A 25,441-nucleotide genomic window follows, 5' to 3' on the forward strand; every position below is an offset into this window, starting at 1 on the left:
CCTGGCTTTCCCAATTACTAACACTGTCATCTTCAGGAGGCTCTTTATGCCTCCTCAGTCACCTCCTCTGTAAAATGAGAACAAAAGCAATACTGTGTTCATTAGCTAAATTAAATGAATTGATCAATTAATGCAAAAAAGTATTATGAGAGTTCCTGTATATAAAAAGGTCCCAGTAAATGTGATTGAGATGAAAATCTATTTTAAAAAATTGGAAATTTGGATAGAATGTACAACTGGTTTATGTGGCTGCTCTTTTGAAAATAGATACAGAGGGTATCTATTAGAGATCAAGGACACTACCTAGGAGTAAACGCATAGAAATCAGTCAGTAATAATCCAGATAAGAGATGCGAGTAGCTTCAATAATGGTAGTGAGAATGAAGGTGATGGAAAGTGCCCAGATTTGGGATTTATTTGAAAGGTAAGAGTGAGAATGAAGGTGGAGTATAAAAGAAAGAGGAAAATAAAAAATGACTCCAAGATTCTTGGACTTGGGCGTTTCACTTAATAGACATAAGATAAACTGTGGTAGAGGAGTTTTTAGGTGAGAATATCCGGTTAATTTAGAAATGAGTCAAGCTGTCAAGTAGACATTTAAGTATAAATATCTGCTACTCAAAAGCTAGGTTTAACTGGATACATAAATTTGGAACTATTGATAGTTGGATGGTAAAAAAAGGCTATGCAATTAGTTGAAATTATCCAGTCAGTGGGTCTTATCTTTAAAACATTTGGAAAACTTTAAATAATATAGATGTCCCATTATAGGCAAAGAGAATCAAAATCATAGGTGGTGCTTGGGAAACTATATTTTAGCGATCTTCAACCTTCTTCATCTTGTGGCACACATGAACTAATTACTAAAATTCCGTGGCACATCAAAACATATATTTTTGGCCCTAAGTGGTTTGGCTCAGTGGATAGAGCGTCAGCCTGAGGACTGAAGGGTCCCAGGTTCAATTCCAGTCAAGGCATGTACCTTGGTTGTGGGCACAACCCTGGTGGGGAGCCAGTTTGGCTCAGTGGATGGAATGTCAGCATTTGGACTAATGGGTCCCAAGTTCAATTCTGTCAAAGGGCACATGCCGGGGCTGGGGTGATGGTTATGGGCTCGATCCCCAAGTTAATTTAGAAAATTAACTGATCAATGATTCTCTTTCACCATTGAAGTTTCTATCTCTCCCTCTCCCTTCCTCTCTGAAATCAATAAAAATATAATTATATATATATTTTTTGCCAATATATTTTATATTACTTTTTATTTTTTACCAATCTGACAAAAAAAATAGGTATAATTTTGAATCATTCACACTGAACAGCTATTGTGTTGGCTGTTGTCTTTTTTTTTTTTTTTCCAATTGGACAATCTAAAGCAGTGGTTCTCAACCTTCTGGCCCTTTAAATACAGTTCCTCATGTTGTGCCCAAACCATAACATTATTTTCGTTGCTACTTCATAACTGTAATGTTGCTACTGTTATGAATTGTAATGTAAATTATCTGACATACAGGATAGTCTTAGGTGACCCCTGTGAAATGGTCGATCACCGCCAAAGGGGTCGTGACCCATAGGTTGAAAACCACTGATCTAAGGGAAAAGAGGTCAGAGCCCTTAACTAAATAGTCAGGTATTGTATGTTTCATTGGGTGAAAATCACTGCTATATTTTATTAAACCTGTTGAGGTCTTTCTAATGTGCAGATTTTGACAGAAGTCACAGGCTCAAGGAGTGAGTATATAGATACTAATAATATAATAATAAAAGGGTAATATGCTAATTAGACCAGATGTCCTTCTGACGAAGCCGGGGCAGGAGAGAAGCAGCCTGGGTCCCAGGTGCCTGCCAGTGGCCAGAGGGAAGCCGATGCCGGCAGGCAGTGGAAGGAAGGCCTACTCTTGCACGAATTTTTGTGCATCAGGCCTCTAGTTTTAGAATAAAAAGAAATATGAGGGCAGAGTCACAAGTAACATCAATATTTAAAGGTCAGGGAGAAAAGGAGGAATCAGCAAAAACAAAACAAAAAACCCTGCGAAGAAACAGCCAGTAAAACTGGCATGAAAATAAGAGATTAGTAAAAATAAAGACAAGCAAATTAGGTGTTTTAGGAGGAAATGATTAAGTGCTGACTGTAGAGGTAAAATAGGAATTGAAAAATGACCACTGGGTATAAAAACATGAATAACATGAAAATAAATTAGTTGACTTGATAAAAGATGTTTCAGCAGAATAGTGAAGATAAAAAGCCAACAGAGATAGAGTCAAAAGAAAAATAGAGGAATTGGAGAATATAACAACTCTTAAAAGCAATGCTACTATTAAAAAAAAATAAGTAAATTAATAAAGTTGTAGCTAGAAAGGGATGTGGTCACAAGGTAAGGTTTTTAAAGAAAAAAGTGACAACCAATTAGAAAAGAAAACATTGATAAAGCAAGAGGAAGGAGGGTCAGTGGTAAGAGATGTGTCCATGAGTAGCTACACGTAAATAGCGTATGAGTGAGTAGTGTAGCATTAGACATAGCATAGGGTTCCTCTCCACGAGAAGAAAGACAGTGTGTGTGGATATAGAGTAAAGTAGGTTGAGGGGTGTGGAGGTGGTAACTTGTGGCCATTCTCTTTAGACAGCTGTCTTTAGCTGAGAGTAAAGTTGGGGAGCAGGTACTGGAGGTTTGAGGAGAAAGGAGAGAATATGACATAGACATTTAGGAGAGTCAATTGATTAGTGAAATACACTAAGAAGCCATAGTAAGTATCCATTTGAGATTAGTGATAAAAAACAACAACACTCAACTAAGACCAGTGTATATGGTTATGTGTTTTCCTTCAGTTGCATTTAGCAACAGGGCACCAGTTCAGGAAAGAGGGAACATTGGACTTAACCATGTTATGAATTTCCAGGAAAAGCAACACCAGAGAAGAGGGAGTCGAGGAGGATACCAGGGAATGATTATAATGATAGGCTATGGAACCTAAGCTGGAGAAGGAAGAAGCAAAGACTCTTTAAGAGAAGGATGAAGAACAATGTAAAGAATTATTGGAGTTGAGGTGACTCAGGGGCTGAAACTGAAAAATGGGGTGGCTGGGACTGAGATCATGTAGCAAATACAGTACAGGTAACAAGGAAGCTTCTTCATGTAAACATTAGTGCATGCTGCCTGGTGCGGCTCTGACTCACAGTCCTGGCATCTGTCCCCCGTGTGTTCAGGCGGGCAGTGGCAGGAAGGCTGGTTCCCAGCAGTCACGCTGCAGGTCCCTTCGTTCTGACAAAAGTCCTCACAGACCATCTTGCCACAGTTTGGTCCAGTGAATCCCAGCGCACAGCGGCAGGTGGGTCTCCCTATTGGAAAAATGTAATAAAAAAGAAATTACTGAACTAAAATGGTTTATTTTCATGGAGTCTTCACTAGATAAGAATCAGGATGCCAGAGTTGCCGTCAAAGTTGCTCTCTTACTTAAATCTGTGACTTGAGGCAGTAATTTGACCTCTTTGGGTCTGTTTCCCAATGTTCCCATGATGCCTAGATTCCATGATAACGCAGGTTCACACCTAGCCAAATTAGCAGAGCTCATTTTATACATAATTATATATTCACAGAAATATGTTATGCTTTAAAGTGCTTTCATTATTCTCTGTATTCTCTTTCCTGGCCCATTTTGCCTTTTCAATTATGTTTGCTCTATTCATGTGGTAATGCAGATTGTATTGGCCATTAGAAGATAACGTAGAGAAAATTATATTTCCCTGTGTTGATTCATGTACCAACTGTTGCTGGATCTACATAAAATAGAGCTTAGACTTATTATAAATAAATATTTTAATAAATTCAAAGTGGACATGTCATCTATACTAATATTTATGAATGTTATTTTATTTGATTTAAATACACATACTGTGTTTAGGTATAAGCACTTACACACTCCTATTTTATTTCATTTTGATATTTTTCTTCATAGTAAGGACTGTCACTTCTAGTCTGGTAAGATGATTTAGAAATCTAATGTTAACAGTATACAATAGCAAATCTGATGGATCATCTTTAGATATTTTTCTTTATTTGCACTGTGGGAACTAACATCGCAATGAAAGCTGAACAATCCTTTAAGGTGTTTTGAACATAACAGTTAACTGCTATATCAGGAATGAGTCTCTCTAACTGCCTGGACTGTCAAGAACTGAGTAGAAAATTGAGTGCAGAACTAGCTCTGTAGATGTGGTGAACAAAACAAAACTAAATTAATGGGTATCATTTGTAAGGGGGGAAGAATGAGGTTTACACATTGCACAAATATAAAATAACATCAAATAGCATAAGAAAGAAATTCAGTTATAGATCTCAATGAACTAGAACTCAGAAAATGACACAGGGTTGCTAACATCAGAGAATATCCAAAAATCTCCTCTTGCTTTTGTAGAAATAAAGCATAGTTAGAGTGGCCAGAAAAATGCATGAATGTAATGCTTAAGGCTTGAGGTATGAAAGTGATATGTTTTTCTTTATTGCCATAGATTCTATATTCTACAATGAAGGACAATTCTATGTTTCTACTTTTTTTGAAAAGCATTCTTAGGTGAATAAAATGTCTCCAAATAAAATCTACCCGCATTTCCAAGAAAAGGAATAAATTGAAGTTTCACAATTTACTTATTTAGTTTACTTTGAAAGGGCTCCACACACTTAAACATGCTAGAAGCTATTGCTTCTCGATGAAGAAAATTATATACATTTTTATGTTGAGTAGTATTGCTTTACAATTTTTTATAATGATATTAGTCTAGTGGCTACATAAATGCCTAATAATAGGTTGAAAAACAAGATAAATTTTATATACATTAAAAGCTGATTAACCTTGAAGTTTTCATTACCAGAACATGGCTTTAAAACTTGTAGATAAAGATTTTTCTTATAATGGTAGTGAATTTTCTAGTTGTTGATTACATACCTAGAAAATATCTTCACAAACAAAAACAGGTGAAACATAAAGACACAAACAATAGAATAAATGGTGGTAGGAAGATAAAGAAAATAGTTATTGTTGGAGCACAGTTACCAGGGAAAATGGAAACCCTGAACAAAAGAAGGGATACCTCTTCATCTACAAGAACCAGAGAATGACTTATAGAGAAATAAAAAATACAAACAGGAACACATACCGGAGTTAAATGTGAAACACACAGTACAGAAAATACAGAAGAAATTGATTGCATTAGAACAACTAGAACAAGTGCATACAGAGAACTGAAACACTGTAGATTTAAACTTTTCTTCATTACTTTCCAGTTTATTATTCCTTGTTTTTAAAAATTGGGAGTGAAAAGAGTAAAATGATAGAAGTTTGAAAGAAACAAACACAGGCTGCTAAGGCGCCTGCAAATCCCTCTATCCCCGCCACTCAGAGACACAACACCCTGTTTTCATCTCATCTACAGCTGTTTGGAAAATAAGGCAGAGTGATTTTTAAAAGGCTCCCATTCCTCTTCCTTTGAAGAGAAGATTTATTTTTGACAAGTAGAAATCTCTTCATATTCAGGGGGATGTTCTCTAACTTGAGAGAAACTAGGCGATGGTACAGCAGATCGTTTGTTTGCTGATGAGAAATGGACCATCTGTTGTAGAATTTTGTCATGGGCTCCATCTAATTTTTTCAAGACTCTCTCTGGGTACACCCGTACAAGTGGCGCTGGGTTCATTTGGAAAGGTTTTTAGGTGGCTGGATTTGATTTTGACATTTGAAAAGGAAACAGCACAGTTACAATGACTAAGGCACAGCCGGGAGCTGGAGCGTTGGCAGCCTTCAAGGGTAGCACAAGCAGGAAGAGCACCGATTGACCCGAGGAAGGGGCGTAGGAGCCATTTGCTAGCTCTAATAGTCTAGTTTCTATAGCATTTTTAGCTCAGACTGAGGAGCGTAGGTTGTTTGACTGTCAGTGTTTATAAACTGTATGTGCCAATTACTGGTTGTGAGACCATGGGCAAATATCGCCTCTCTGCTTATTTCCTTGTGTGTAAAAAGTGGATAGTAACAGTACCTACCTCATGAGTTATTGTGTAAAATTATATAGAATAAATGAGATAATATATGCAGAGCATTTTTAACTGTGTTAGATGTATAGAAAGCACTGTTACATTTTAGATATGATTATTCTTATTTTACTGAGTGACATTCACCATTTATAGGCATGACTGACTGTGTCTACCAAGGTACTGTAACAATCTAGGAAAATTATTCTGAAAATGTTCTTAACGTACACATTTTATGCCATTATTTATTTAAGATAAAATTAAATTTTAAATGTGTTTGCATTGTAGTGATGGGATAGAGCAGAAATTCCCCATTAACTTTATTCTCAGACTGCAACATTTCAAACTTTGAAGGATGGTTCCTTCTCCTTTACCTTCTAAATATGCTTAACCCTACTCACACAATACACACATAACAAAAAAGCACACCTAACCTTTGTCATGTGCTTCTACTTATACTACTTCAAATTTTGGTACATCCTTGAACTTTTTCAAAAGAAATCTACACTCACTGCTTCCAATTCTACCAATACATGACCAAACAACAACACACAAAAACAAACAATCAAAAAAAGGTCATAAAGTCACATTCCAATCCCTCAGAGGGTTTACAGTTTTAATTTTTTTTTTAATATACAAAATAATGTGTCTTAATTGGTTAGTTCTCTTTGTTTTCTCAATAGAGAGGGCAGGTTTTTCAATATTGCTCAAGTAAGTTAATTTTCATTCTCTAGTGGTAAGAAAGGTTTAGAAATGAAGAAGTTAACATGCAGTATTGTCTTTACTATATATTTATGTACTATTGCAATGTTTACCTCAAATCTCTTAGTCCATAAATCAATTAATTTCTTCTCAATTATTATTGTCCTCAATTTTTCTTCATAATTTTACACTGTTTAACAGATATCCTTGAAAATTCTACCCACTTGGCCTCTAAGACACTATTATTGACTTCCCTATCTTTTTATTTATTCTTTTTTATTTTATTTTTTATATATTTTATTGATTTTTTACAGAGAGGAAAGGAGAGAGATAGTTAGAAACATCGATGAGAGAGAAACATCGATCAGCTGTCTCCTGCACATCCCCCACTGGGGAAGTGCCCGCAACCCAGGTACATGCCCTTGACCGGAATCGAACCCAAGACCTTTCAGTCCGCAGGCCGATGCTCTATCCACTGAGCCAAACCGGTTTCGGCTATCTATTCTTTTTTAAAAACACCAATTGTCTTTATGTTTACTATTTCTGTCTCTCAAAGAAATATTATTCCAAACTCTCTCTGGTGATATTATCCAACTTTATGGCTTCAATAATTATCTCTGTATCTGAATACCTCTGACCCAATTTTCTGATTATGGGCTCATTCTCCATACTAAACTTAAGACCATCATTCTCACTCTTTATTGTATATCTCTCGCTGCTCAGTAGGTTCAACTCCTCCCACAATCCCCAAGAGATAAAAATTTTGTCATGAACATTGTTCTCTGGGGATACACAATTTTTAATGCTATAACATTTGCTTTTATATATGCTACATTTTATATATTAACTATTTGAATTCTAATTTTATCTCCAATTTATATTATAAATAACACTATATTGAACATTTCACACCCAAATCCTATATAATGAAAGCCTAATATGCAAATTGTTCAACTGCTCACTATGACATGTGCTGACCACCAGGGTGCGGCATAGAACATGGCGGGCCTCGGTGACACAGTGCTGGAAGCGGGTGGCAGTGGAGGTGCTGCCAGCCCCAATGGGCCCAACAAGAGTGGGACCATGGTGGGATGGTGGAGTAGGTGAGCAGGCAGCACCAGGCCAAGGTGGGTACGAGCGGGGATCCGATTGCCCTGCCGATCACCCCGCAGACAGCAACCAGTGGCAGTGGTGGGGGTGGGGCCACCACTGGGCTCCCAGGCACTGAGGGAGTCATGCGGGGGGCCTGACCCTGATTGATCGCCCCACAGGCAGGATGGTGGAGCAGGTGAGGGGGTGGCGCCAGGCCACAGCAGGGTGCCAAGCAGGGTTGCAAGGCTGGGGGCATGAGCTAGGGGCATGAGCTGGGGCCCAATCCCCACAGGCCACCCTGAGGGGCCCCACCCATGCACAGATTTGTGTACCGGGCCTCTAGTATTGTACCAGTATAATCCTTAGGATATGTTTGTAACAGTGACATTATTAAGTGAAAAGGCATTAAAACTTTGAAAGGTTTATACCATGAACATTTTCTTCTGGTAGTGACTTAAGAATGCTGATGTCATCTATGTCTGACTAGGCTCCTCCTCCACTTCCTCATTCTCAATTATTTTTCTCCCTATTTTCCTCTTTTCTTTTTTATATGTCTGTGTGCATGTATATGCAAAACTAGTCTTCTGCTATTGGCTCATTATGTCTCCTATTTTTTTCTACTTGATTTGTTATAGCTATAAAATCCTGTTACTTAGTTAATATGCAATGTTATTTTACATTTTATTTTCAATCACAGTGGACATTCAATATTAGTTTATATTAGTTTCAGGTGAACAGTATACAGCATAGTGGTTAAACAATCATATAAATGTGATTATAAAAGTGTTCCCTCTGATAGTTTAAGTACTCACCTGGCACCATACATAGTTATTACAATACTAGAGAGGGGGTCCCTAGGCCTGGCTGGCGATCAGGACCGATCAGGTTCCCAGCCTCCTCCTTCCCTCTCTGCCCATGTCTGCCACCACCCATCCCCGGTTCTCCATTCCAGCCCGGGGCCTGCCCCTGATTGAGCAATCGGGGCCTGCTGGCTCAGGGGAGAGACAGGGGGAGGAACCCAGGAGGTTCCTGTGAGGTTGGCTGCCAGCTGGAGGAGGGAGCCGGCCCAAGGAAGGAGCCAGCCCTCAGCCCCCTTGAGAAAGGGGCTGCGTCCACTGCCACCCACCTTCAGTTCCCTGTCCCAGCCTGGGGGCCTGCCAGCCAGGGGGAGGGACCAAGAGTTTGGCCAGCAGGGACCAGGATATTGGCTGGCAGGCCCATCAGCAATCGGGGCCTGCAGGCTGGGGGCAGCTCCTACATTGAGCATCTGCCCCCTGGTGGTCAGTGCACATCATAGTGACCTGTCATTCTGGTCGTTCCAGTCATTCCAATGTAACAGTAGCTTAGGCTTTTATGTATATAGATTATAGACTATATTCCCTATGCTGTGCTTTACAACCCTGTGACATTTGTGATTACCAATTTGCACTTCTTAATCCCTCAGCTTTTTCACTCAGCCCCCAACCCTGCTCCCCTTGGGCAATTGTAAGTGTATTTTCTGCATTTATGAGTCTATTTCTGTTTTGTGTTGTTTATTTTCTTTAAAATTCTGCAAAATCATATGGTATATGTCTATCTCTGACTTATTTCACTTAGAATAATGCCCTTTAGGTCCATCCATGTCGCAAATGTTAATATTTTATTTTTTATGGCTGAGTAATATTCCATTGTATGTATGTACTATCACTTTTAAAACATGTTTATCCTTATCAGAGGATATGTTTTTGTCAATTTTAGAATGAAAGAAAGGGGTAGGTAGAGAGAGAAAGAGAGAAAGAGAAAGAAGTAGTGAGAGAGAGAGAGAGAGAGAGAGAGAGAGAGAGAGAGAGAGAGAGAGAGAGAGAGAGAAAGAGAGAGAGATAGAGAGAGATTGATGGGTTGCTGCCTGTATACACCTGACTAGGAATCAAACCCATGACCTTTTGGTGTACATGATGATTCTCCAACCAACTGAGCCACACCAGCCAGGGCATACCACCACTTTTTTATTCACTCATCTATTGATGGGCACTTGGGTATTGCAAATATCACTGCAATAAACATATGGGTACATATCTCTTTTCAATTTAGTATTTTGAGTTACTTTGGATATATACCCAGAAGTGGAATTGCTGGGTCATAAGGCAGTTCCATTTTTATTTATTTTTTTTAAATATATTTTATTGATTTTTTACAGAGAGGAAGGGAGAGGGATAGAGAGTCAGAAACATCGATGAGAGAGAAACATCGATCAGCTGCCTCCTGCACAACTCCCACTGGGGATGTGCCTGCAACCAAGGTACATGCCCTTGACCGGAATCGAACCTGTGACCTTTCAGTCCGCAGGCCGACGCTCTATCCACTGAGCCAAACCGGTTTCGGCAAGGCAGTTCCATTTTTAATTTTTTTAGGAAAATTAAAATATCCATAGTGGCTGCACAAATCTGCATTCCCTCTAACAGTTCAAAAGGTTTCCCTTTCTCCACATCCTCACCAGCACTTGTTTGCTGATTTATTTTATTTTTTTAAATATATTTTTATTGATTTCATAGAGTAAGGGAGAGAAAGAGATAGAAATATGAATGATGAGGGAGACTCATTGATCAGCTGCCTCCTGCATGCCCCACACTGAGGATAGAGTCTGCAATCAAGGCATGTTCCCTGAATGGGAATTGAACCAGGGATCTCCTAGTTTATAGGTTGACACTCAACCACTGAGCCACACCAGCTGATGATTAATGACATTGAGAATCTTTTCATATGTCTATTGGCTCTCTGTACGTCATCTTTGGAGAAATGTCTATTCAGGTCCTCTTCCCATTTTTTAATTTGATTATTTGTTGTTTTTTGGTGTTTAGTTGTGTGAGTTTTTAAAATAAATTTTAGATATTAACCCCTTATTGCACATATCACTAGTGAATACATTCTTCCATTCAGTAGGCTGTTTTTTTTGTTTTGTTAATGGTTTTCTTTATTGTATGCTATCTTAAGTTTGCAATTTTTTGTTTTCAACTGAATATTTTCTTAGATTCTTATAAAGCAAGTAGGATTAAATACTCAGCTTTTAGCACTCCCTAAACATAAATAATATGAATGTTAAGAATGCTAGGACATCAAGCTCAATTTAAATTGAAAACACTGATTTACTTGAGAAAGGAGGTTTAGTCCCCCTCTAGAATGTCCCATGATTTAGCATGTCATTTTACTGGTTCCTTTAACACAGTATTTGTTGAAAAGTGAGTTCCACCCTGGAGCTTTGATCTGATGTAGGTTCAATGTTTTTGATGACTACTTCATACATGGTGCTGTAAACTTCCTGTTATATTAGAGGTTAGCTAACTATAGCTCATGGACCAAAACCAACTGTGTGTTTTGGTAACTAAACTTTCATTGGCACACAGTCACCCATTTATGTCTAAGGCGGCTTTCCCACTAGACCTACAGAGGTCATGTGGCCCACAAAGCCCACCATGTTTACTATCTATCTAGCCCTTTACGTAAGGTTTGCCAAGCCCTGAATTATGGCATATTTGTTACTGTTAATCAATGGGTTCAAGGGAGTCTGCCTGCTCCCTGTTTTAAACTGTCTTATCTCGTTTCTCAAGTAAGTCAGTGCACAAAAAAGGGAGTGGAAGGTGCCCTTAAGGGCGAAACATTAATGTTAATTCTGTTATATGTAATGATGGCATGACAGTTATTTCTTAGCAATGAAGTATTTATAGGAGAAATAACATGATGGCTGGGACTTACTTTGAATAAAATATTCTAGCAAACAAGTATATGGAGTGGTTAGGTGGAGAATAGTTGAAACAATTAGATAAATGTTGATAATTATTGAAACTGGACAATAGATACATGGGTGTTTATTATAATTTTATTTTCATTAAGATATTTATTATGCCCTGGCTGGTGTGGCTCAGCTGGTAGGAGACTAGTCCCATATACCAAAAGGTTGTGGGTTTGATTCTCAGCCCTAGCCTGGTGCTTGCAGGAGGCAGCCGGTCAATGTTTCTCTTCTCTCTCTCTCTCTCTCTCTCTCTCTCTCCATCCCTCCCTTCCCCATTCTCTAAAAGTCAATGAAGAAAATGTTCTCGGGTAAGGAAAATAAATAAATTAATAAATTAATTTAAAAGATTAAAAACAGCCCTAATATAATAAAAAATGAAAGAAAAGCAAAGATGGGCAGTTTAAATGTATGCCCAGCTTTATCAAGATGTTTAGGTGATTGTGTACTTTCTATCCTAGGTAAATATATGACTTGAGACACACCAGTATATATGTTTTGCCATCAGTTCCATGATGCTTTGAAGGTGTCTGAAAGTTTCCAGCATAACTTCCCTTTTAGCATACATTTTGGGGGCAGTCAAATTTGATGGCAGCCATATGTGCTACTATCCTATTTGGAACAGTAACCTGGAAAAAAAAAATGATCTTAACTGAATGAGAAGCAAAGTTCTCCATCTACTCACCTATTATTATAAGGACCCTTCCCACTGCAGAGAAGATAATGATTTATATCAGCATTGTCTTTTTCTGCTTTATTTCTGGAAACAAAACATTTCACAGAATTTCCACAGAAGTGGTGATAAGAGAGAGCTACAATGAAAACTGCTTTCTTATAGAATTCATTGAAATAATTGGATACAAATATATCACCAACTATAAAAAATTGCATTGCCCATTCTTCACTTAGTTAGTTTTACTTTTATATCTTGCCAAACTTCCCAAATTAAAATTGCTATCCCTTTTGCATAACTCCAAACTTTATGAGTGGGAGTATTTGTTATATTGTCCCAAATTTACAAACCCTCATCAACATTTCTATAAATTAACTGTGTAGAAAACCTGATTTATTTTGACAGAAATATTAAATGCCTAAATAACAAACCTATGAGTAAGAAAAATTGCAAACAGTATGACTACTAGTCTACTTTATATAATACATATTCATAAAAGTAAAGATTAATTGTAAATATAGTTTATCACATACATCTCAAAATGTTATAAATAATAAAAAATCAAATTATTTTATAATTTTTGTAATTAAATATCTTAATACTTCAATGCTTTATTCTCATTTCCAATATATTACCCAAGGCAAACTTTATCTTAAATCTATCCTTCAATGAGCAGGTCATAGAAATTGACTACATGGACCCTTGTTGTGTAATCAATGTCAAACTATTTAATTTTGTAGTACTTTTCTATATGAATTAATATTTTAGTTTTCTTTATTAAAAAAACCTTAAGGAATGAGGGAAAAACTCATTCCTACATGCAAAATTTTAATTATGCCTCTCAGATGTGTGCTTTTAATTAATCGGTGACATTTCTTTGTTCAAATATTATAGTCTTACACAACTGTCATAAACTTATAAATTTTAATTAAGGCTTCTCCAAACCCTAGTTATATAGTGTCCACATAGGAATTTGCCAAAAGGCTTAACTATAAGTAAACCAACAATGAATAAATCCATGACTTGCCCAATGGGATTTGTTTAACAAATTAACATTTGTGTGGAGATAATAAGATTCTACACTCTATAATACCAGATCATGTTCTATAAAACCACATTTTTAAAATGCTTTGTAAATGACTTATTTAAATATTATATTATTATTAATTATTAGGTATAAGACAATAAACTATAATAACATAACTCACGTTGAATTCAGATGATGCCATTTATATTACTAATTTGAAATATAATTTTTTCTGAACATATCCTCTCTATGTGAGCCAAAATCTAATAATCTGGGTGCATAGGTAAAGTTGATATAGATTTTAAGAATGTAGCAGAGTCTGGACAAATCATTTGAAAACATTAAAAGTTGTGCTGTATCCATATATAATTCAGGATGCATTTATAGGATGGAAAATGCAATGCTTCATAGAGATTTGTCCCTGTTGTTCTGTTGCAGGTTAAATAGTAGGCATAGATTGGAGTGACAAACTCTTTAATTGGCTTAAATATTTCCATGGATAAATATAAGAAAGTCATCTGGTTGTATGGTAGGTAGACAGGCATGAGGAGAGTAGGAGCAATAGGCCAGGTACCAGGAAGGCCCCAAGTGCCTAGCAATGGGAAAACAAGGCCCTCACACCCAAGGTGACCTTTCCTACCTGGTTGTCACTGGTCATGAGGTTTAGACCCCCTGGCCTTTCATATCACTGGTCATGTAGTCCAGAACCTCCCCTGACCTTTCCTCCCCTAGCATGTTGCTAGTCATGGGGTAGATTCTTTTAGAGGAGGAACAAATGGCTGAAAGAATAGCTTCATCTGACTCCCACACAAGCCCTGGCACAGCCATTCCCTTAAGCATCAAGCCCTGAAGACAATGAGATCTTGACCCACATCAAATAATCTTAGGAACGGAGTCTTGGGTCTGTTGATCACAGAGACAGTTTTGGTCAAACTACAGGAAACATCTAAGCCTCAGTTGTGTTTCAGCTCCAGGCCCAGAAAAGCAGCAAGGCCAGGCAGGGAGACACCATGGCTGACATCAGGACCAGCTGCAGTGACAAATGACCCTCTGCCCTAGTGAATACCAATCAGCGGAGACCATGACTCAGAAAGGACACACCTGGAAAGCTGATGAATATTTCATGAAGGTCCTCTCTTGGGACCCTCCCTAAGATCCAAAATTTTAGAGAACAGATCAAACTCTCAGGATGGAGGACTCAGCACACACACTCTCCCTTAAGCGTGTCCTTGCCTTTCTCACCCCTTTCTTTCTCCAGGGGGCACTTCTCTCTGGAGCATGCCCACAACTTTCCCCCTCTCCTTCCTCCAGGTGTGTTCCCTTGCCTTTTGTTTCCGAAGCTCCAAGGGCCTTCCTTTTGCCTCTGTAGCTTGTTTCCTAAATCTGCACAGCCAACCTGGATCACTTCTTCTACCTCTGTGATTTTCTAAATAAACTTCTGCTTGTATTTGAGTCTTAGCTCTGAATTCTTTCTTAGCCAGAACTCAAATATCGAGGTTGCAAAACTGAGGTCCATTGCCAGGAACATTCTGGTGGCATTTCACTGCTAACAGTTATAACCCAATGATTTTGTTATTATAATAAGAAAAATTAAGTTAACAATAAAATAATAAAATCCCTAAAACTCATTTACAAAAGAAAATATTTTTTTTTTCTGAAGGAAATGGTATCTATGTTACTAAAATAAGATCACAGGTCATATCCTTTCATGGCACATTTATTGGACTTTTATTTTTATATTCAATGAAGGTTCCAGTACTACAATTTCTCCTGCAGCAATAGAATATACTCTACTCTATGGATTAACTTTCCTTACGCAGAATGAAAATATGTAATCAAGATCCTAGTGTCTTTTTTACTTCAATCAATCTGCTGAATATTATTTTTCAGAATTCAGTTAAGCAGTTATAATAACTTAGTTATCAATTAATCACCTATCAAAAATATTTATAGACATAAAACTATCAAACTTAAAGAAATAGTAATGCTTTTACTATAAGAATACAAAACAGAAACAGCTTAGTTCTTCTAAATTCCATTGAAAAAAATTTCTAATGTGACTCTTTCAGTTAGCATTATGCTAAATACTTCAAAGAATAGCAGAATTCTTTGAAGCAGTGAGAACAGAAGCAGTGAGAACTCCCAGCAAGATGGAAATTAACCATGTAGGGGATGTAAAGATCATATGGATTAATTTTCCATTTGACTAAAGAAATTAGCATTTATGTAGTAGAGTAAAATGTGCATAGGTTGCTCTCATAGTTGCATTATATCCTTTGTACCAAATACTGTGATCTGCAAGTTATAATTTTATTATGCATTGGGGTTAATTTATTCCCATGGGAACATATTTTAAACATAATACAAGTCAGTAAAAGATAAGTTTTAATGTTCACTTATATGTTTTAGAAACCACTGTGCAAATTTAACTATTGTATAAGTTAATAAGAATCTCAAGTATATCCTAATTCAGGGGTCCTCAAACTACAGCCCATGGGCCACATGCAAATACAAATATTGTATTTGTTTCTGTTTTGTTTTTTTACTTCAAAATAAGATATGTGCAGTGTGCATAGGAATTTGTTCATAGTTTTTTAAAACTATAGTCTGGCCCTCCAACGGTCTGAGGGACAGTGAACTGTTTAAAAAGTTTGAGAACCCCTGTCCTAATTCATGGTAAACTGATATTTTCAAAGCAGATTATACACTACATGTCAACTGAGTAATTATTTTATTTATTTCATTTTACTATATTTTATTATTTTATATGTTTTGTTAAATCTCACCCAAGCATATTTTTTCCATTAACTTTTGGACAGGATAGAAGGGAGGGGGAGAGACAAAGATAGAGAACCATCGATGTGAGAGAGACACATTGATTGGTTGCCCCCCACCTCACCCTGACTGGGGATGGAGCCTGCAAAGGAGGTATTTACCCTTGACTGGAATTGAACCTGGGACCCTTTAGTCCATAGGCTGATACTCCAACTACTAAACCAAACAGGCTAGGGCAAGGGTAGTTATGATTTTAGATGGGAACTACAATGCCATCAGATGTGCTGATATCATATATTTATACTAATTATTTTTTATTCTTTTAAGATTGGATGAATGTTTTGGTTAGTGTGTGTAGTAGCATTTGTACAATGACTATGCTTCAGCCTAAGGTTTGGTTTGAGTTCTGTATGAAAGTTAAGTTTGTGGTAGAGTTACTGGGGAGACTTGAAATTAGTCTTGCTATGAAGTTAACATAGGGTTAGCATTAAGGTTCTTAAGCAGTCACTTGCAAAGGGACTTCAACACTGTATCATTTAATGAGTGCAAGTATTTTATGAATAGTTTATAAAAGAGATACTTGCAAGCTACATTTGCCATCATGCTGCCCCAGTAAATGGCATATTGTAACTAGTAACCCGGTGCATGGATTTGTGCACATTGAAAGGAAATTAATTAGAAGGTGGCTGGTGGGACGGGGCGAGACAGGCCAGATATGCCCTGGAGTCAACCTCTCTTGTCCCCTCCCCAGTTGGTCGCACCTGAGATGGCGTCGTGGCTCGAAGGGCATCTGCAGTGAGCAGGGTCCCTCTGGCAGGTGGGGTCCCTTGGCCTAGCCTGTGGTGATCGGGCCAAAAACAGCTCTCTGACATCCCCCAAGGGGTCCCAGAGTGTGAGAGGGCACTCTGCAAAGTTGCTGTTGTTCAGGGTGTGGAACGCAAATGCAAGTGTGCAGTAAACCAGATTTGGGACCCACAGTGCCTCAGCAACAACATAACCCATGGCCGAAGGTGGAGTTATGTAGGAATCAGGCTCCCTCCTCTCTGGTTTCTGGATGCATCACCTGAGAACTGCCGCTGCCATGTCACTGAATCTGGGCAGCTCCTGCATTGAGCATCTGTCCCCTGGTGGTCAGTGCACTCATAGTGACTGGTCAGATGGCCAGGCACTTAGCGTATTAGCCTTTTATATATATAGATGATACTTTAAAGGAGCTACCAGCATTCCACACACTATCTTTAGCAAAGTATTCTTTCAAGTAGTGAAACACATTTGAACTAATATATTTACATTTAAAATGGACCTAATTTTCAATATCAAATGATTCTTAGCATTAGGCAAACTGTTCAATTAAGAACAAACAGATATTCAAGTCAAAGATATAAGGCTTATAAAACTGGTTTCACTTCATCATTCTAAGCCTGATGAGTCAGAATCTGTGACCACTGGATCTGGCACGTGGCACACTCAACACCTGGTCATGTCATTACTATTGTTAAGTTAGATGCCTTGAACCTTGAAATACTAAATTTAGAACAAATGTCATTGATTATGTTAAATTACTTATTCCACTTAATTTGTGTTAATGTATTCTTTATTAAGGTACCAGAAATGATATTGTAACATTATTTTCTTTTTCATGTTTACAGAACATTGCAAGTGATTTGAATAGACAATGAAACTCAAATATTTACCCAGAGCGGATGGTATACAAGTTCCTCCATTTTGACAGTAGTTGCTACAGTGGTTTACTTCACATCTGTCTCCTGAATAACTAGGCCAGCAGTGACACCTCAAATCACCCTTCTCATTTAAAATGCATCTTCCTCCATTTTCACAAGTCAATTTGCATGAATCATCTGGTCATAAAAAGAAATGTATGAATTAGCATGCCATTTAGTGGATAGTAGAATAAAAATATTTTTAGAAAATAAAAAATACTAGGATTTGCTTTATTAAAAATTCCAAAAATAAACACTCATAATATAAAAGGAGAAATAAAATTATCCGAAAACAGAGAAATAAATTTCAAGCATTATTGAATGGTGAATACAAATGTTGAATTAAATTTTATTTTTCTATATGCTTAAAACATTATTAGACATTTCTTATAGTTGTTAAAACAGTAAGTACTAAAACCAACTGAGACTTTCTAAAAATAAAATATTGTCCAACCAATAAGTATTTTTTATAATGTGGATAATCATAGACCATTTTTTAGAAGTGTTTAATTTCAAACCAAACTGAAATATGTAAACTGTATGTAAACATATATCTTTACATATAGAATAAATGTATTATATATATATATATATATAATAAGTATATTATATACATAGACATACAATTTATAGTATAGGGGAATTTTAAAATAAAAATATACTCTTTGATGTACATACTTATTAACTATATATATAAATATTCCAAACCAAAAGTCACTTAGATTTGGTAGTGGTAGGCAAACTGTGGCTCGGCAAACCGCGGCTCACGAGCCACATGAGGCTCTTTGGCCCCTTGAGTGTGGCTATTCCACAAAATACGGGTTCTTCCACAAAATGCTGCCGCAGTTTGCCAACCACAGGTATAAGATGATAATAGAACAGTGTAGAAACATTTCCATGTGTACAATTTCCATATTTAAAATAATTAGGCACAATTTGTCTATTCCATATAGTTTGGCTGAGAATGAGAAAGGATGGTCATTACTTGGAATAGGAAAATTATTTCTTAAAAATATGATGTCTGATTAATAAAAAAGATTGGCTTGAAATCATTTTTCAGGTAATTTATCTATATGTGTTCACATATCCCTGCTCCGTTAGAAATACTGCTTTACTTAAAGCAAGACACAATGTCCAATGAAACAGAAATGATTGACAATATTGTGAGAGGCATTTCATTCTAGAATATGCCTTCTATTAAAGTCATGCCTATTTTATAGTTAAGACTAGAGGCCCAGTGCATGGATTAATGCACTGGTGGGGTCCCTCAGCCTGGCTTGCACCCTCTCACAATCTGGTACCTATCGGGGGATGTTGGACTGCCGATTTTGGCCCAATGCCTACAGGCCAGGCCGAGGGACCCCTACGGTGCAAGAATCCGTGCACCAGGACTCTAGTAAGCATATGAAATCTTTGGTTAATCTCTTCCCGTCCTACCCCCTCCTCCCTTCCCTTTGAGATTCATCAGTCTGTTCCATGTTTCCATGTCTGTGCATTAAGCATCTGCCCCCTGGTGGTCAGTGTGCATCATAGCTACAGGTTGAATGGTCAGACAGTTGAACAGTCAAATGGTCATTTAGGCATATATATATATGCCCGGTGCACCGGGCCTCTAGTGTCTTAAATATAAGAGATCACATTATTTGTATTTTTTAAAGTTTTTGCTCTTTAATATTTATCAACATTGGAAATTATGTTTCAATTTATTTTAACATTTGTTTCAACCTCTAGCTTCTAAATTATTAACTTCATGAGTACAGATATCTTGGAGGTTTTGTTTCTGAATTAGTCGTTGGTTTCTAAATTAGTGTTATGCGTTGCTCATAACTCTCAAAACATTTGTTAATGGTAATGGTAATATTTATTGTTAATCAAATTTTACACAGAGGAAACTCAGACTCTTTATAAATTAATCACCAGTTTCTAAATTAGTATTGGCACACAGAAGTTGTTCAATATAAACTTGTTGAATGACTAAATGTATTTGGGGGTTGAGTTGCTCAGAAACATGATCTTCACTGATATACGAGCTATATAAAAATACATTTTGATCTGTGTGTGACTTCAAAGTTCTTAACCTACTCTTACATGCACAGTAAGTGCTCAGTGCAGCTTTGTGAATAAATGTAAAGTGAATTAATAGAAACTTATCATCAGAAGAACAGTTTATGGAGGTATTCAAGAAGCAATGCTATTAAGGTAAGTACATTGATGACTGAGTAGCTAGTTCTGCTCAGTGTCTATAGCTGTAAAAATGTGTCATACAGATGAATTCATTATTTACTGATATAATGAAGTTTACCTACCTAACAGGCTGTCATCATTGCAGGTGCCATTAATCAAATATTTTCCTTCCGGGCACACACAGGTGGCCCCAGAAGGATTCAGCAAACAGAGAAATTCACATGCTAATTCCAAGCAAGGATTGGGTACTGGTGAAAAGAAAACAAAGAAATGCATGACTATAAATACAATAGGTTTCAAGAACATGAAATTCAATAGGTGAAATGATGGAATTAGCAATCACATCAACTTTCTGCTGGAATTATCTCATTTCAATCTTACTGGTCACCTTAATAGGGGGACAGATGTTACTAACCTTAGAACTATATATGTCAGATGACTGGTAAAGAGCAGCAAAACTTGAGATAGAATTCTAGGAAGTTTTTAGGGGACTATATGCTGTTTTAATTGTTTCCATCACTGATTTGGATAAATATCTTTGTTACCTTTCCAGATCATTGCACAAAATGAGATTAAATCCCTTTCTATTTGCCATAAAGATTAAAAATAAATAAATCTTAAACATTCTCTTGAAGCATGAACTCATACATAGAAAGGAGTCATTGGATTTTCAGCCACATTTTTACTCTGGTTGTCAATATTTTTGATAGTTGTGTTCAAAATATACCTTTCAAGATAATAGCATCCCTTATTTTCCAATTCCCATCTGGGAGGGAAAGTAACAATAGGAGTCATGAACAATCAGAGAAAACAGCCCTGGTAAAGAGCTCTCCCCAGATACATCTAAGGTTGGCATGTTAGAGATATAATTGTGACTTGGGTATCAGTAAGAAAAAGTTAAACTGACTAATGATGAATTTTCTACACTTGTCTACAGACTCAGAAGATTTTATTAAGATATGAAAATAAATGACACATAAAAAAACAATGTCGAATTGAATAATAAGAAAACGTAGCAAATCCTGACATTTTCATATTTGTTATGACAAACAAAAAATTTTGTATTACTTATATCTTGATTTTGGTAATTTAAAGTCTGGTGATAACAAAATTAAAGTTATTTAAGTTACTGGGGTTAAGACATTGATATAATGAAGGCAGTTTAAAAAATATTTTCTTTTGAGAGTGACAAGAAAGAAAATTCACCAATATAGACAATTGTATAAAATATTATACTTACAGTCTAGTTGTTTATAGCGATGAGATATTAAAACACCTTTTGTTTTACCAACATCTAGAGCTAGGTACTCTACTGAACCATGGCCAAATTTTTGTACTCGAAATACACCGTTTTTAGGTCCTGCTCCATATATATAATCTTCAAAGACATCAATCCTATGTGGATGTAGCAAGCCTAGAATTTTTAAAAGCTGGAGTTATAAAAGTTGCAATGTGAATTCTCAAACTTAAGAAAACTAAGTTTATCCAAAATCTTATAGAAAATCGTATTATTCTTGTTTAGAAAAACTCTTTCAGAACTAAAATATTTTAAACATTATCTGTAAGGTTATTAGAATTAATTTATTTGCCTTAGGGATATGTGTGATACTAAATATGTCACTCAGAACATAATAAACATTTTCATCATCACTTTTATCATTGTCACCACCACAAAGCATTTGCTTAGGGCTTATATGCAGTGTAATTTTCCCTGCCTTAAAATTTGCTGTCAAAAGAAAAGCCTTATAGGCCAATGTTATCTTTTGCGAAAAACAGGCAGTTCATACAATTCTCAAATTGTGTTCTGGATCAAAATAGGTTACCTGCGTTACAAATTTATCAAGCAATTCTGAGTTGATTCTTGCCATTTGCAACAGCATGGATGGAACTGGAGAGAATTATGCTAAGTGAAATAAGCCAGTCAGAGAAAGATAAATATCACGTGATCTCACTCATTTGTGGAATATAATGAACAATATAAACTGATGAACAAAAACAGATCCAGAGACAGAGAAGCAGCAATCAGACCGTCAAACCTCAGAGGGAAGGTTGGGGAGGGTGAGGGTAAGGGGAAGAGATCAACCAAAGGACTTGTATGCATGCATAGAAGCCCAACCAATGGACACAGACACCAGGGAGGATGAGGGCATGAGTGGGGGGGTGGAGGGACAATGGGGGATTAAGGACACATATGTAATACCTTAATCAATAAAGAAAAAAACTATATATAATAAATTTAAAAAACAAAGAGTAAAATCCAAAAACAATTTTGATGTTACTATTGTCTGTTTTGGAAACAAAGTAAAAAAAAAAATAAACAAACAAAAACAAACAAACTGGCAAATGGTAATTACACATTTGACTTTTTGGCTAAAAATAATAGAGACCATCGTTTTTCTCATGTTAAGAAATGACTTATTTAATTGCAAAAAGAATAATTAGTCAAACATTTGGTGCTGAAATTTAAAGCAAGTAAAGTAGGTTTACAGTTATTTCTATGAAAAATAATACAATAGTTAACAAATAATAAAAGAATAAACTATGTTCTGTATATTTATAGTTATAAACCTACTTTTGCCCACTCTGTATTTCACCTATTATCTAGAGTTTGTAGAACATAAAATGTGTTTGAAACATATATTTTTTCAATGTTCTTTGAAATATTAAAATGCACACTTAAGCTGAAACATTTCTTATTTCAGAAATGTAGAATTATATTTGTCCATCCATGGTCACCATACAAAAACACATACTTGGGCAAAGGCATGATAAAAGTTCAATTTAATTATTTTTCTTTCAACATCTCTTCTTTTTTTTTTTTAAATATATTTTATTGATTTTTCACAGAGAGGAAGGGAGAGAGATAGAGAGTTGGAAACATCGATGAGAGAGAAACATCAATCAGCTGCCTCCTGCACATCTCCCACTGGGGATGTGCCCGCAACCCAGGTACATGCCCTTGACCGGAATCGAACCCGGGACCCCCCTGTCCGCAGGCCGACGCTCTATCCACTAAGCCAAACCGGTTTCGGCCTCTGCTTTTTTTTTTAAGGAGCAAAACTCCTTTAAATTTGTTCATTAAATAAAATATGTACATATAAAAATGTCAAGTATATTATGAACAATCTGTGGTAAGTAAAGGGAGAGGTTGTGGTAGGAAAACAAAAAGAAATTAGATTCATAGAAAGAAGTGAAGCTGCCAGGCACAGGAGTCAGATAGTGAGAGAGAGAAAAATAGGAGTCAGGCACAGAGGTGGAGGCGAAACGGGTGCCGCACAGGAAGTGCACAAGTAGGCACTGAGGTCACTAGGGGTGGAGGTAGGTTGTAATTTTTACACACTACTTTTGCTTTGCATAAAAGTATAACTATAAATTACGTATAATAATAATAATAATAATAATTTTATCATCATATTTTGTTATATGCAGTAACTTCTTTTCTGCTTGTTATCACTGCAATTTGAAATAAAAATTAGTTTTCACAGATGCCAATCTTTACTACTTGAAATGTTCTGCTTAGAATGAGATATCCTCAGCAGCAACGAAATTATTATTTTCTGAATCTAGGTAGTGATGGACCAGTTTTGTCCTGGAGTCAAGAAGTTTTTGTGGTTTGGCATCTTTGTTACTCTAGTAGGAATGAAAATTATAATCAATAGTAAGAGCTACAAGTTGAAAGAAGAATTTGAGGAAATCCAAAATACAAAGCTCTCATACTTATATTTACATTCCATTATTTAATTCTCTCAAAATAATTACAAGAAATCATGAAAGCACTTGGCAAACCTTGTCTGCTGCTGACGGAGACCACGGAGTCGGAGCCGTCATACAGAACGCTGCCAATGAGGGAGAGCTCAAGGTCAGCCCAGTAGATCCGCTCGCTGAAATGATCCACAGCCAGCCCTGAAAAGCCAACACGCACAGGCAAATAACACATACATTCATATTATTTAAATTACGTTTTTGCTTCTTAATGTATAATTATTATTGATGTTTCTCTGCAAACATCACAGAAATTACATATGCATAGATTACATGGAATTTATTTAATAAGCTGGAGCAAAAATCTTATTTCACATAGGAAAACCTACCCGAAGTATCCTTCCTTTCCACACTTAACTGACTGTTATGGTTAATTTTTTAAAATATTTTTTATTGACTTCAGAGAGGAAGGGAGAGGGAGAGAGAGCTAGAAACATCAATGATGAGAGAAAATCATTGATCGGCTGCCTCCTGTAAGCCCTACACTGGGGATCGAGCCTGAAACCCCGGCAGATGCCCTGACCGGGAACCAAAGAGTGACCTCCTGGTTCATAGAGCGATGCTCAGCCACTGAGTCTTGCTAGCTGGACTGTTATGGCTATTTTCTAAAGGGCTTTTCCATAATATTAGTTTTTATCTTGCATATATCATAATTTAAATAGCTTATCTAGCTTTAAAAATAACTCAATATAATTAGTTATATTTTGATCTCTTGAGGTAAATTTCTCAGTACATAAAAGTTTTATGAGCTAAATTTAAGATATTTTCACCCATTTGGAGCTGGCCTACAGTGGTGTGAGACATCTGTGTGTAAGCAGATATTTAAATAGACTAAAGGTTGATGCTTAAGTGGAAAAGGTTGTGCTTATTTTTTCCTCTTTAATCATGACTTTACTCTGAGATGACTTGTCTTCAGTTTTACCATCAGTATCTGTTAGTGAATAACAATGCACTAAAATAATCTGTGGTAAAAAAAAAAATGCTTTTCTATTCATTTAATTTAAATTTTATAATGTCATTAAAGCCAGCCATTATCTTGCAAAAAATATCATCAACACATAGAATATCTTAAGTAATGTTCCTTCAATATAGAAGAGAAAGATCTATAATACCTGCATTCTATAGTAAATTTTCACTGCTGTATTTAATTTTTGTGATACAACTAGTGTTTAGATATGAGGAAGGGCACACCCTGACAGTACAGTGGAAGCAAAATACCTTTGGCATCTGCATGTTAAAGAGCTTTTCCAATCAGAATATTCAATAAGCAATCGAGGTATACTCAATGGCAGGGCCACTAAATGAAAGTGTTTTTGAATCTGTGCTAATTGTATTCCTGTGTAGATGACTCAACATTTAACAATCAGAGTAAATAAAAAATCATGGTGAACGTTATTTGGGAATAATTCTTCAATTAAGTAGGTAGGTTGAGCCCAAATGTAATCAAACTAAACATAAATATTGTTCCTGAAGCAGGACATAAGGATGGTGTATGTCCAATCAACCTCTAGAAATAACTTCATAATTAAAACAATGAAGTTACTGATGGTCCACTATTTACTAGTTTCTGCCTGATGATTAACTTGCTGTTTGAAGTCATGTTGGGAACTATGTTTTTGCTTTTGCAACTATAATTATGAGGAACATGAACCATAAAAAGATCCAGTTTCCTGCTGCCACCATTATACTTTAAAGTTGTCTAAGAAGGCAGTTCCAGGTGAG

The 25,441-nt window shown here is 36.5% G+C and overlaps 1 protein-coding gene across 1 annotated transcript in view; it reads right to left on the bottom strand.

The window, feature by feature from the left end:
- The window catches only part of LOC102754647 (low-density lipoprotein receptor-related protein 1B), a 139,960-nt gene that overhangs the window by 61,911 nt on the left and 52,608 nt on the right, over window positions 1–25,441 (bottom strand). Inside the window, exons 13-17 of the mRNA XM_006769211.2 lie at window positions 23,744–23,860; window positions 21,198–21,371; window positions 20,080–20,205; window positions 17,747–17,911; window positions 3,176–3,337 (exon numbers count right to left, since the gene is read on the bottom strand). Of these exons, the coding sequence (XP_006769274.1) occupies window positions 3,176–3,337; window positions 17,747–17,911; window positions 20,080–20,205; window positions 21,198–21,371; window positions 23,744–23,860 (744 nt within the window). The remainder of the gene's footprint in view (window positions 1–3,175; window positions 3,338–17,746; window positions 17,912–20,079; window positions 20,206–21,197; window positions 21,372–23,743; window positions 23,861–25,441) is intronic.

The sequence above is a fragment of the Myotis davidii genome, unplaced genomic scaffold (assembly GCF_000327345.1).
Source record: "Myotis davidii unplaced genomic scaffold, ASM32734v1 scaffold2364, whole genome shotgun sequence".
Classification (NCBI taxonomy): domain Eukaryota; kingdom Metazoa; phylum Chordata; class Mammalia; order Chiroptera; family Vespertilionidae; genus Myotis; species Myotis davidii.